This window comes from Thalia democratica, chromosome 4 (genome assembly GCF_965202585.1).
Source record: "Thalia democratica chromosome 4, ktThaDemo2.hap1.1, whole genome shotgun sequence".
Lineage (NCBI taxonomy): Eukaryota > Metazoa > Chordata > Thaliacea > Salpida > Salpidae > Thalia > Thalia democratica.
Window position 1 is genome coordinate 42,423,209 of NC_139168.1, and position 13,753 is coordinate 42,436,961.

General features: G+C 24.5%; 1 protein-coding gene across 1 annotated transcript; it reads left to right on the forward strand.

Annotated features, from left to right (window-relative positions):
• Nucleotides 1-4,963: 4,963 nt before the first annotated feature.
• On the forward strand, nt 4,964-10,623 carry LOC145834404 (FK506-binding protein-like). Its single transcript, XM_082941827.1, has 4 exons — nt 4,964-5,133; nt 8,248-8,360; nt 10,092-10,138; nt 10,312-10,623. The coding sequence occupies exons 1-4, from the start codon at nt 4,993-4,995 to the stop codon at nt 10,413-10,415; spliced, it is 405 nt and encodes a 134-aa protein (XP_082797953.1). The 5' UTR covers nt 4,964-4,992; the 3' UTR covers nt 10,416-10,623.
• The last annotated feature ends 3,130 nt before the right edge of the window (nt 10,624-13,753 follow it).

The following is a 13,753-nucleotide window of genomic DNA, read 5'->3' on the forward strand; positions in this document are numbered from 1 at the left end:
TCGTTTTTATAGTATTTGTATGAGTTTATATTTTTTATTGAGTTTTAATCATAGGGTGTGTAATTTTAAATTGCACTATTTGTTATTAAAAAAAAAAAACTGTACTAGAAAATTAATGTGATTTATAATTTGTAAGTTCATATCTCTTTTCTAGTTAATTTTGTTTTAATTTTTTTGAATTTAATGTAGTACAACTTACTTAAGGTGCAGTTTTTTTGTACTACTGCTTTTAGGTTTTTCTTTTAATTTTTAAGTAGAAAAGAAACCACATTGAATATAATGTATTTCAGCTAAAAAATACATACCCAACCGGTATTGCGTACCTAAGCGGTTGGTTACATACTTATCGATAGATCAATAGGAAATAGATTCATTAAAAATTATATAACGAAATTACTGAAATCCTTGAAATAACAAAAATAATTAATATCAAAATATATTCTACATATAATTTTAATATATAATTTAATAATTCTAGAACAACAATTTTAAAAATATTATTTACGAAAAAGTTTTGAGTTTTATGTTCTTAGTACAACTAGAGTAATCTACCACTCAACAAGGTCAACTAAAAAAAACTTTTTAACAATACTTAAAAATAAACATGGAAAGTATGCTGTGGACTTAGTATGCTGCGGTTGGAAAGTATGCTGCGGTTGGTTACATACTTATCAATAGATCAATAGGAAATAGATTCATTAAAAATGATATAACGAAATTACTGAAATCCTTGAAATAACAAAAATAATTAATATCAAAATATATTCTACATATAATTTTAATATATAATTTAATAATTCTATAACAACAATTTTAAAAATATTATTTACGAAAAAGTTTTGAGTTTTATGTTTTTAGTACAACTAGAGTAATCTACCACTCAACAAGGTCAACTAAAAAAAAATTTTTAACAATACTTAAAAATAAACATGGAAAGTATGCTGTGGACTTATATTCATTACATATTTTCAGGAGAACGATTAAACTTACTTTTTTTGAAACTATCAACTATTGGCTTTTTTAATTAGGTTTAGACTTTAGATTACAGTGATCTAATCTTTATTTCAAAATTTTCTATTAAGTTTTAGTTTTTTTGGTAGTAAAGTCATTAATTTCAAAAATAGAATTAAACCCTTTTTGTTTTAGTATTTATTTTTCAAGATTGTACTTGTTGACAGACTTATATCTAAAGTTTAAATGCTATTTTTTAACAAGTTAAGTTTTTACAAAGTGTTATGCTTTTTAACTATATACTTTTATTTCTTTGGTCATTAGTTTTTTATAATTTAAAACAATCAATTTCATCGTAGCTCAAACTAAATGGATAATAACTAAAATAATACGTTGACTGATCAGTCCAGACATAGGCCAAACTTAAAGAGTTGATTTATTTACTTGTTTAAGCTTTACATGTTAACCTTCAAACGTATTAAAACTATTATCTCTTTCTTCTATATGAATTTTATGATTATGATTTAGTTTTATATATCCTAAATTTATTATCAAAGTTCATCTAAAGTTCATCAAGAAAAAAAATAACATTAACAATTTAAATATAATATACAGTATAGTTTTTGAACTACAAAAAAAGAGCTCAAAATATTTGGTCTTAGGAGTTGGTGCAAGCCTTCGAGTATCGAGTCGCACACCTCTTGGATACCTTTAACGTCTTGTCCAAGATTAATTGAGCAAAAAGTTTATTGCACAAAAAAAATATTTTTACTAACATGATTACCATAAATTTTAGTTTACTAACGATATTATTAATTTTTAAAATAAGTCACATTATTAATAGGAATTAATATGCGTGATTTAAAGCTTCCTGGTGAGTTCTATAGTCTAAGATCTAAATATTTAAGTTTATTAAATCAATCTATAAAACAAAAACTAGTAGCTTAACTTTTAGTTGAGAAAGATTAACATTTTTTAGAGAATAAGATTAGCTTACATACAACTTTAGATATCATACACAAACAACAATTATATTTAACAAGTTTAAATATAAAATCTATAAACTGTAAACAGTACATAGTTTAATACTGAAAAATATTTAATTGTTATCAATTAAACTTAAAATTAACTTCCTTATCTCTGAATTCATTGTTTGTCAATGTATGTTGTAATTTCTTTTAAAGCTTAAAAAAGTTCATTTTTTGTATGTAAACTTATGGTTCGCGATAGTTATCCAGACAAACAGTACAGTTTTTTGCTTTAAAAATTTAAAATAAAACAATTTTATTTACATACTTTAAAAAAATTATACTTTACGTTTCAACTTTTTAAAAACAAACTAGAAGGCTGAACACCACAATAAACTAAAATAACTAAACTCTGCTTGTCATTAGCTTATAAAATATTATTTCAAAAGAAAATAATTTAGCTATAAGTATCAAAATATTATTCTGAGTTAGATAAAATAAACTTTTTTTAATATTATCATAAAGCTTAAACTATGTTTAAAACTTGTAATATGAAACAGTTGTTTTATGCATGTTTAATATAGTAAACTGTTATGCATGGGTTATGTTTTATATACTTCAAAATATTATTTATTTTATTTAAATACTTTATAGTTGTTTTACAACTAGTTTAATAGTTTAAACTGCTGAAGATAAAAAGGAAAAAATGAAGTTGATTCTAACTTTTACTTTAGGATTTAAAAAATATTTTTACTAGTTGTGATTTTTATTCTTTAATTTTCTATTATACGTTGAAAATAAGATCTAAATAATATTTCATAGCTTAGCTATTGTTTTTATTAACCTATTTTAGTCGTTTCTTAAAGTGAAGAAAATGTTTTTATAGTAATTAATTTAAACCTGAGTAATTTTCACAAACTTTAAATACAAAAATGTTCCGATTTAAAATAGTAAAGTTAAGTTTATATTTTACAAAAAAAAAACTGTCGTTTAGTTCTTTATATAAATTTATAAGTTGTGTAATTTTGTAAAAATTGTTATTGTTTTTTAATTTATACCAATATTCCTAATTCACCTTACTGAAACATATCAAAAAATAAGCAAAAATTAAGTTTTAGTAGTTAAATTAAAAATAAAAACAAAACAAGATTTTCGTTTTGCTGAATCTGCAAATATGAGTGACTATTGTGGCCACGTCACGACTAACCTTTAAGTTTAATAGCTTGTCGTGTGACTCATTTATTTTCCTAATATTTTTTTTTAAACAATGTTTCACTCGTTTGAACTAAATCAAACGAGATTATCAGTTAAATAAAATCTCATTCAAATATAATGTTTAGTCTATATATTATTTATAAGTTACTAGTTAACTTAATTAAAAGTTATAAGATAAATGATTAAAGAACAATCTACTATAAATTTAATTGTTTTAACTAAACAACTGTTAAATACTTTACTTTTATTTCCTTTGTTACTTAAATAAGTCGTCTTAACAGTAATAAAAGTAGTACACCAGGTACTACACCTTATACTTATACTCACAAATTTTCGATGTTTATTATCAACTGAAATTTAAACACAGCTAATTAAAACCCAAATTAGACTGATGCAGTTGATGTGTCAAATATCAAAGTTTGTAGAGTTTGTAGTGTGCGTATTCTTTTATCCAGAAATGTAGGCAAGACTTTTCTGTAAACATTTCAGTATAAGCATTTTCCGGATAAGTACAAAAAACTATTTTTTTTCCTAATATAATCTAAATATTGTATATTAACCAAAGCATTATACTAAAAAGAATAGTAATTATGAGTTAAGTTTTAGTTTAATTTATTTAATTAATTTTAAACTTCAGACTTACTAACCTTCTGCAATGATGTACGTTTTGTCAGGGTCAAACAAGTAAAATTCATCATTTGAAGTTCAACTTGTACTAAATTTGAAAAAAAAAGAAACTTTTGTTTATGAAAACAATAATATTTAAAAATATCTATCAAAACAAAAAACAATAAGCAAAATAAAAAATTACCAATCTCTCTAAATTAAAAAGCAAGCTTCTTAAGACATAAGAAAAATAAATTAAATATAAAGGAAACAAAAAACGTTGACTAAGTTTAAAATAAATTTTAGGGAGACATATAACATTTAACAAATTGAAAATAGATATTTGTTATATAGATTTTTTACCATTTTTAGCAGAAAACTCATGGGTTTAATAAATTAGATATAAAGTTTTTTTAAAGCATGAAAGCTCAAGTATTTGAATTGGAAAAAAATGTTTGTGTTTAATGTTTAAATTTTTTTGAAATTCTTTTCATGACCAAAAGTGTTCCAATAAGTGAATAAGCACTGTACTTAAAGTTGTGAAAAACAATTATTCAATGTAATAGTGCTAATACTGTGTTTAAGTGATAACTAGCTTAAGCCGAAATAAAATTCTATTTAATATTTAACAAAATGAGAAAACATAAAAGCATTAAAAAAATTTCATGTTGTTAAAAATTTGTATTATTAACAAGATTATTAAAGTGTGCTTACTATTTAAAGTTTAAGATAAATAAAATTATTATTTTAAAGTGTGTTTACTAGGTTTTTAATTATTATTTTTGGTATTTTTCGGGGTACCGTAACTATTTCATTTTTTGTAGTAAAATGTTAAATTACGTAGTTGATCACTAGTTCTACGCACATGGAACAAAGTTCTTGAGTTTTATTAATTTAATTTAAGTACAAGCGGTTTTAAAGTGCAGTAATGACTATAAATAAAATATAGGAATATGTTGAAAATCTTGAATTTAAATGTCTACGAAACTTCAGCCTAGTGTATTATTAAGGTTATATACTTTTTTATCTCTTTTGTAAGTAATATATATTAATAAAGTTTTGTTCTGTTAAAATTAATTTATTTAATTTTCTACAATTAATTTAAGTGTTAAGGAGTATGTAGGATTACACTCTACCTACTTACTTACCTATAAAAAACTTATTTAACTTTTTCTAGTAGTGAAAAAGAGAGAACAATGTTTTATACTTTAAAATACAGACATATAGTTGTTTAAAATCAGTAAAAATTGAAATGAAATGTTCAATGTTATTAATTTTATTTCTAAGTTTGATGGTAAGTGCAGAAGATGAGTTACAAATAAAAACAACATTCTCACCAATTGAATGTGGAGAAACTCCTCAAAAAGGTGATATGCTTGAGATGCATTATACTGTAAGTTTTCATACCTTTAGATTTGATCATTTGTGCTGAAAAAATCTCAAATTAAATTAATGAATAACAACAATTACATAATTTAATCTTTTATACTCTTATTTTTATGCTTAATAAAGTTTTCAATAGTAAAACAATTTCTCATTGAAAAGAAACTTAATGATTGTTTTATACAGTATATTTGTAAATATATCCTGAAAATAACTTTAAATAAAATTTTAAATCTTGGTTAGAGCCAGTATTTATTTTGGCCATCGTCAACAAGTTGAGATGTTTTATGCCATCGAATATAAACAATGAACTATTATATAAACAATGAACTATTATATTAACAATGAAAACAAGCGTGGAGAGTAAAATCTCACATTAAGCTGACAATGTCTAAGATTTGCGTGCATCAATTTTTTGGACTTTACCCACAAACAGTTGCTTCAGTACTTTGTACGGCCCGCTTGGTTAGATCACAACTGCGGTTTCTTGCGACTATTCCTGCCTGATGAGTCCTAATAAGGACAAAACTGGTCGTAGGATTGTCTCGGATGCTGTTGTTGATTGTGCGGTGAAGTTCATTGTTTATATTTATAAATCTTGGTTAGGAAATTATAATAAAAAAATTGTTTAGAAAACAGGGCTACCGTTTACCCTATTCAGGACAACTAAGGCTAGTTAATTTTTTTGAAATAACTCAGGCTGACTCAGGTTTGTTTGATTTTATTTTTACAACTCTCAGGGTAGTTAAAATATTCCTTCTAAATCTCATCTATTTTCTTTAACTCTCAATTTGTATTTTATAAGAGTTGTTCTTTGTTTATTAAGGCCATAGGGGGGAGGGGTTAAGCCATGTTTTTTACAAGTTGATTTTATTTCATAAAAATTTTTTTAAGCTTTAAGATGCTTTTTATGGTTAAAAAAATTCAAATTATTCTTGAGATATGACCAGTCAAAGTCAGGCTGCATAACAGATTCTCTATGGGAAGGGAAGACCAAAACAGCAAAAAAAAGACTATTTTGTTTAAAATCTGTCTCCTCCTACATTTTCCAAGCAATCTTCTTAAAACTTTCACAGTCTAATCTTTATACAATAAAAAAAAATGTTACTTGTGAATTAAAAAAAATTTAAGTAAGAAATTTTTTTTTTGAAAAAAAAATTTAAGTAAGAAATTTTTTTTTTGAAAAAAATTTTTTTTTTTAATTATTGTCATAAATTTTTTTTTCTTAATTATCAAAATTCAAAAGTAACATTTTTTTCTTATAATGCATTTCCTGAAAATTTAAACAAGATTACTTGAAAAATGAAGGAGGAGATAGATTTTTAACAATTTTTTAATTTTAGTGAAAATTGACCTCAAAAAATTTAGGGTCCATACATTTGTATTGGAAATTTTTACAAAAAATTAACTATCTCAAAAGTTGAATGATATTTTTTAATTCTATAAAAACTGGCTTATTGTTTTGTAATTTAAGCTTTCATATAAAAGCCAAAGTTAATTTTTGTAAAAAAAAGTCTTTTACCCCCTTCCCTCCTCTCCTATGGCCTTAATCTTGTCTTATTAGATTTTTAAGCTTGATTATATTTTTTCTCCTAAACTTAGGCTAGCTTCATGTAAATCACTGTAATTTATAGTCATTTTTGCTTGCTTTGTTGTCTCAAATAGTATCAACTAAAAATTTTTTAAAGTTTCCATTTACTAACTTGTACAATTAATATAAAATAATCTTATTTGTTATTAAAATAGTTTTTTTTTTGTCTTTATTATGACATAGTAGTTTTAAAAAGAAGGAAAACTATAACTACTTTATTTGGTAAAACTAACTAAAATTTTTAATATGATATACACAAATAGATTTTTAAAATTCAATTGATGTTTTGATTTAAATTTGTTACTTGCGGCCACACTAAGCTAAAGAAAAACTTTAAAGAATTTTTATGTAATACCATGCTACAGGGTGGCCATTTGTCTGGAATCCTTAAATAACCTGGAATTTGAAAATTAAGGCAAAAATAAACTAGAAAAACCTGAAATTGTGAACAATTTTAAATGTAAAATAAAAATATTATCCATAATTTTCTTTAATATAAAGCATATTTAAAGTATCTTTTCAGTAGTAGAAATCAAAGTTGCCAAAAAACCTGGATCCTGAAAAAAAAAAATGGAATTTGAAAAAAAAAACCTTGAATTCTGAACATAAATTATCAAAAAACCTGGAATTTTATACAATTTTTACATGTTAAGTAGTTGAATTTTAGTTTGACACAAAAAATCTTCAATATAGATAATTTTTGTTGTCATCATCAAAAACATTTTTTATTAAAAAACACATTTAAAGTAACTAAACAGTATATTTTCAAGGTTTTTATACTACTTAGCACAGTTTTTAACCTTATATTTAGCTTTAAAATAAAAATAGACCCAAAAATGTGTACTTTAAAACATCTGGAAGAAATTCAAAAAACCTGGAAGAAATTCTCAAAAAAAAAAATTGGCATCCCTATAATGTTTAAGACAAGTCACTAAAAATCTTTGAATTTTTAACAACTGTAACATGTTAAAATTTTGATTAGGAATGAAAAATCTATCATATAGAATAACTTTTTTGTACCATATACATTCTTATATTTTTAAAACATATTTAAAATAGCATTACAATATCTTATTTTTTAATTGTTTAAGACAGTTTTTTACATTGTACTTAATTTTATAGTAAACATGCATAAAATCAAGTACTTACAAAAGCCTAAAAGAAATTTAGAAAACCTTGAAAAAAAAAACCATCAAAAAACCTGTGGCAACTCTAATAAATACAATTTAAAACAATGATTTAATTTTCAACTTGAGAGTAATATGGAAATGTTTTTATCCTTAAAGAAAGTCAGAAATCCTGGAAATATTTTTTCTAAAACAAGTGATCACCCTAATGCTAGTTTTTTGTCTAAGAGTAAAATTTGAAAAAAAATAATTTTTACCTAAACTAAAACATAACTGCATAGTTTAAAGTTTTGTTAACAGCTTATGGATAGTTTAAAATAAATCTATATAGCTAGTTTAATTAATATCATCAATCTAAGTTCAAGTTAATATTAAAAAAACAATAGTTTTCATTAACTTCTATCAGGGTAAACTTGCTAACGGTGAGAAATTTGATTCAAGCTTAGACAGAGGTCGTCCATTCACTTTCACATTTGGTGTTGGTCAAGTTATTAAAGGTTGGGATCAAGGTTTAGTAGGGTAAGTTTAAGTTTCCTTATGTATATATAAATATATATATTTATATATGTATATATGTAATGTTTATTTATGTTGGTAAAGAAGAGTTTTATTGCTTGATAGTATAAGTTTGAAAAATGAAACACAAAAACTCTTTTAATATCTATTATTAGTCTTTATTTCTAACTGTAAGACCTCTCAAGTTGCTAAAAAACACACTGTATTATAACAATTTATAACTAAGTCTTGTTTTAGTTTTGAATGTTATGAATTATAATAGTTTATACAATATAGACAATAATGTAAATATAAATTTGATTTTAATTTGTAAGGAGCTTTTAACAAAATATAGAAGCCTAGTATAACAAATACAAATTTTGTCCATAAGTTAATTTATCTCAAACGGTTTCATACGATGATCATAAATGTTGTTAAATAAATATGATTGTTAAATCTTAAGAACTATCCAAACTGCAAAATTTGATAATTATGCTTGACAGTATAATTACGGTGTTCCCACTTCCCTATAAATCCCTTTAAATTTGCAATATTCTGAAAAATCCCTATATCTCTAGAAAAAATTGAAAAGTATATGAAAATCTATTCAAGGTACATTTTTTTGATTGGTTTTTAAAATTTGAAAGCCAAAACAGTGACACCGTGAGGTGAAAATACACTTAAAATAAATTTAATCGAAATCTTTGCAATCTCAATACAAAACTGACTCCATAGCGCCACCTGGCGGATAAATTGATCCCCTTTTATTATTAAATACAATTTATCTAATGTTTGCTTATTTAACTAAAATTAGAGCTAAAAACCCTTGAAATTTTGAAATTTTTTTATTAAGACTGTGCTTATAAACAGTTAATGACATATTATACTTATCTGTACTTTAAAAATATGTTCGTTACGTTTAAAATTCATTGTTTTTTTTGATAGTTTTCCTATAAATTTGCTATACTTTTTGGATTTCTCTATAATTTTTTTTTGAAATTTAAATGGGAACCCTGTAATTAAAACTTTTTCAAACACATAAATTATGTAAATTAGGTGATACTTTTTTCTGATGTTATCTTAGTTTTATTTTGTAATTATAACATATAAAAAAATACTCAAAATATTTGGTCTTATTACCTGGTATAGGGAAAAACCTTTCGGTTATTGAGTTGTACACCGTTAATACCTTTTAATGTCTAGTCCAGGACAGTATTGCTTTTGTTATTATCATAAAAGTATCAACCAACAATTAAAGAACTAAGTTATTTTGTTATAGATTACAAAACTTTTGATATTATAAATACTTCTTAACTATATTTGCATTTGCTCAATTTTAGTTGATTGAAATAGATAGTTGTTATTTATGCTAGTACTTATGTTTTAAATAAGATACTCTTATTATGAGTCATTGTATTTTTTTTTATTTGTAGCTAATATTAAAAAAACTATACAAAAGTTAATAAATTTTTTCGTGCATTCGTTACATATCACATATTCTTTGTTCATATTCATTTATATATTATCTATTGTATTTGAAATAATTTTTTATAAAAGTTTTTGTCAGTAGTTTTATCAGATTTTTTTAAAAGTGAGAAAGTATTATTTAATTACTAATGATATTTGTAACTTTGTAAGTATGAGACTGGGTAGTAGGTATACATATTTTTAACTTTTATTATATAAAAATATACTAAGTCGAGTAAGTTTAAGTAAAGTAAATAAGAACATTTGAATGGCTTAATTTTGTTGCAGTATGTGCGTCGGTGAAAAGAGAACTTTGACAATACCACCTCATCTTGGTTAGATTCCTTGTTTTGATAAAAAAGTATAGATAAGTAAGCAATTTAAACTTCGTTTATAAAATAGTTGTAAGTTTATTTAAAATCTCAAAAAGTTTTGTTTAAGTTTCTACTGAAGATTTACTTATCACTTATAAGTAGTGGAATATTTTATTAACATGAATTTTTGTTAGGATACGGAAGCAGAGGTGCAGGCGGGGTCATTCCTCCAAACGCTCAACTCATCTTTACGGTAGAACTTCTTAAGATCACTCCAGGAAAAAAACGCGAATTATAATTTTATCTGTATTGTTCTTCCGCCCTTTGATGTAGACTTTGATAATTATATGCAATAAATCAATTACGTACTAATCATTTTTATACAAGACAAATATTTAGTTTTTTGTCTACATGATTTCCATATTTAAATTATGTGAAGAGTATTACATTTACAGTGAGAGATTTATTTAAAATGCTATTAGTGTCAATAAACTCTAAAAATTGTATCTACTTTATTTGCTATATGCTGACTAAATAAGTTTTTTTATTACATATTTATTTGTTTGAAACTAAATTTATTTATATTTAGCTCTTAAAAATATCCATCTAAAATCTGAATTGTTAATAAAATAGTTAAAATAAGTCAAATAGTTGCTCTAATAGAAGTATAGTTAGTTTTAAAAGAACTTTTAATTGCAACAGTACCTTAACTATCCCATCGACACTTGCAGAGTTGCTATGCTTTAAAAAGAAATATTTCTATTTCAAGTATTACTGTTGATGTACTTTTACATACACAATATGGCAAAGAATCTTGACAGTTCCATTTTACATATACCAATTCAAAGACTTAAAACCAAACCGTTTCAAAATCTAAACAAGTAGTATTTGACAAAATTTGCTATTGAAACACGAGATACATTCTTTGAAAAAAGTTTTTGTCCATCCAACTAACTACTAGTACAGCGATTCTTAACCTGTGGTATGTTTATCCTTGGGGAATTCCCTTGTTTCAGGGAGTAATTTTTTTATTAAAAGTTATGCAAAATAATGTATAATAGTTGAATTTTTAATTTATAAGTTAGTGTTTAAATGTATTTTTTTAAGTTAAATGAACTTCTTAGTTTTCACGATTTTTATATTTAATAAGCTTAAAGTTAAAAAAATTTAGTTAAACACTATTATGTAAATTTGTTAATAACCTTCCAAAAAGGGGTGAAATATTAGAAAAGATAAAGAACCGCTGTTCTAGTGTAAAAGCAAGTTCCTGTGTTAATTTAACCACTTTTCGTAAGGGTTGTGCCGGGGAGAAAAATATGTTATAAGTTATGCACAAATATATTCAAATTAGCCAAGCATGATAAAACAACGATCTGGGGTTTTCGTTTACAGAATATTGCAAAAATAAGCAAGCTAAAGTTTTTGCAGACCAAGGGGCCGGCAAACTGCGGCCCTCAAAGCTAAAATATGTAGCTCGCGAGGTACTTTTTAGCTAAAAACATATTTTTTAACACCATTATCAAAAAATGTATATTATAAATTCAGAATAAGGCTGTTCAGGCAAATAAATTTTATTTTTATTTTCAATATAAAACAGAGTTTTATGCTGATTATTACAATTACTTTTAAATAACTGCGGCCCTTGAAGACTTTTTTAAATAGTGCGGCCCGCGAGCAATTTTTTCTAGGAAAATTTGGCCGTGAGTTAAAAAAGGCTGCCGACCCTTTTTGTAGACGATTTTACCGAACAAACAAATGAGGCTATTTTACTATAAGCAGTTAGTGTTTAGAATGTTAATAAAACAGCATTTTACTTTTCAATCTCGAACAGTTCAGGTTGTGCGGTAAGTAAGTACTTTTAAGTCAAAACATTGAAGAAATAAAAAGCAGCCGGTTCATTGTCTTAAATGCTGAGAAAGATTATTAGTTGTATAGTCGTTCAACTATTTTGTTTCATTTGTAGTTTTATCTAGCTTACTTTTGTGTTCATTTAATTTTCTTCGTGTTTTTAGTTCGTGTATAAAGACATTATATCCTCTTCCATCTTATTTGTACCACACACTACCTCGTAAGTACAGCAGTTTTCGATAACTTAGGTAAAATTTAAAATATTTTTCTTTGAAGTCCAAAAATAGTTCAGTTATAATTCCTTTATGCTAACAAACTAAATTTGTTTTCATTTAAAAAATTAAACTATGAACTTAAGTACTTTGATTAATCCCGTTGTATTACATAAACAGTTTGTATTTTGTACGAAACGAACAAGTGTATTTTGGAAACAAAAAGATTGTTTTTTTTTGGAAAAATTTATTCGGTATTTTGTGATATAATCACTCAAAAGTAACTATAATCAACATTAATTTTGAGTTGCTGATGTATTATACTAAACCAGGGGTCGGCAGGCAATTGGTGCTTTGGTGCAAGTTTCAAGTTTTCAAAATCTTCGCGGGCCACAGTTTTAGTTTTAGTGATATTTGAATAATCTTCTGGCTTTAGTTTTGGTTTTACCAGAGATAGTTTTACTTTTATTCACTTTATTACTTTAAATGACTTTTAGCTACACATAGAATGCCTATTTAACATATAAATATCTATTTGAGTAGAATTTACATTATTTAATATACTTAAGTCTTAATAAAATATGTACTTTCTTAAACACTTAATAAGTTAAACTTGATAAAATATTTTTATTTTTTACTTACAACCTAACTCTCTATAAAAACCAAGCTTGAAAAACATTTATGGGTCACTTTTATATTATGAACCACTTTTTTATGTTTAAAATTTTTTTTAACTTTTTAAAATAGTTTTTACGTCTTAAATAGTTTGTATTCTTCAGAACGTTCAGTAACTCGTTAATTAAATAAAACTAATACCTATTTGTACTCTAAATAAGCTAAATCAAATTTTTTAACATATTTAATGTTGGAATACTTTAATGAAATACCTTATAAGTAATTAATTAGTCTTTTACACGGTTGCCACTTTAAAAGCAAAAATGTCTGAATTATATTAAAAGTTTACTAAAAGATAAAATAGCTAAAAACTTTCTGTTAATCAAGCTTAAATATATAACTAATATATCATTTTATAAAAAAGCACAATATGTAAATAGACAAAAAAATTACAATTAGTAAACTACACAACAGTCATAAAAACTGTTCTGAGAATTCGAAGATTTATTCAAAGTGTTTGAAATAAAAGTTTCAGATACCCCTAAGTTTTAAAAAAAATTCTTAAACAGCTTTAACTTAGTCTGAATTTTATAATTTTTTTAAACAAGCCTGTTTGTTTGGCAACCCTATTTAAAATCAAGTTCACAAAATAAAGAAATACCGAAGTTTATTAACAGTGAATTAATTATATAACTAAAAAAATATTTTAATTCAGCTTGAATGGATAATTAAAGTTTTAAACATTTTCAACAAATGTATAACAAATTATTAAGCTATTAAAGAAATTGAAAAACCTATTCTTTATTGAGCATTATAGCAATTCTTTATCTGCGTTAAAATTTTGTATTTAAAAAGAGCAAATGTAAGTTATAAGACGAGCTACAAGAACTATAATACTTTAGTTTCGAGTTATTGCTAGAAACAAAAAAAAGATCGCTTATGTCAGTTTCAACAACGCACA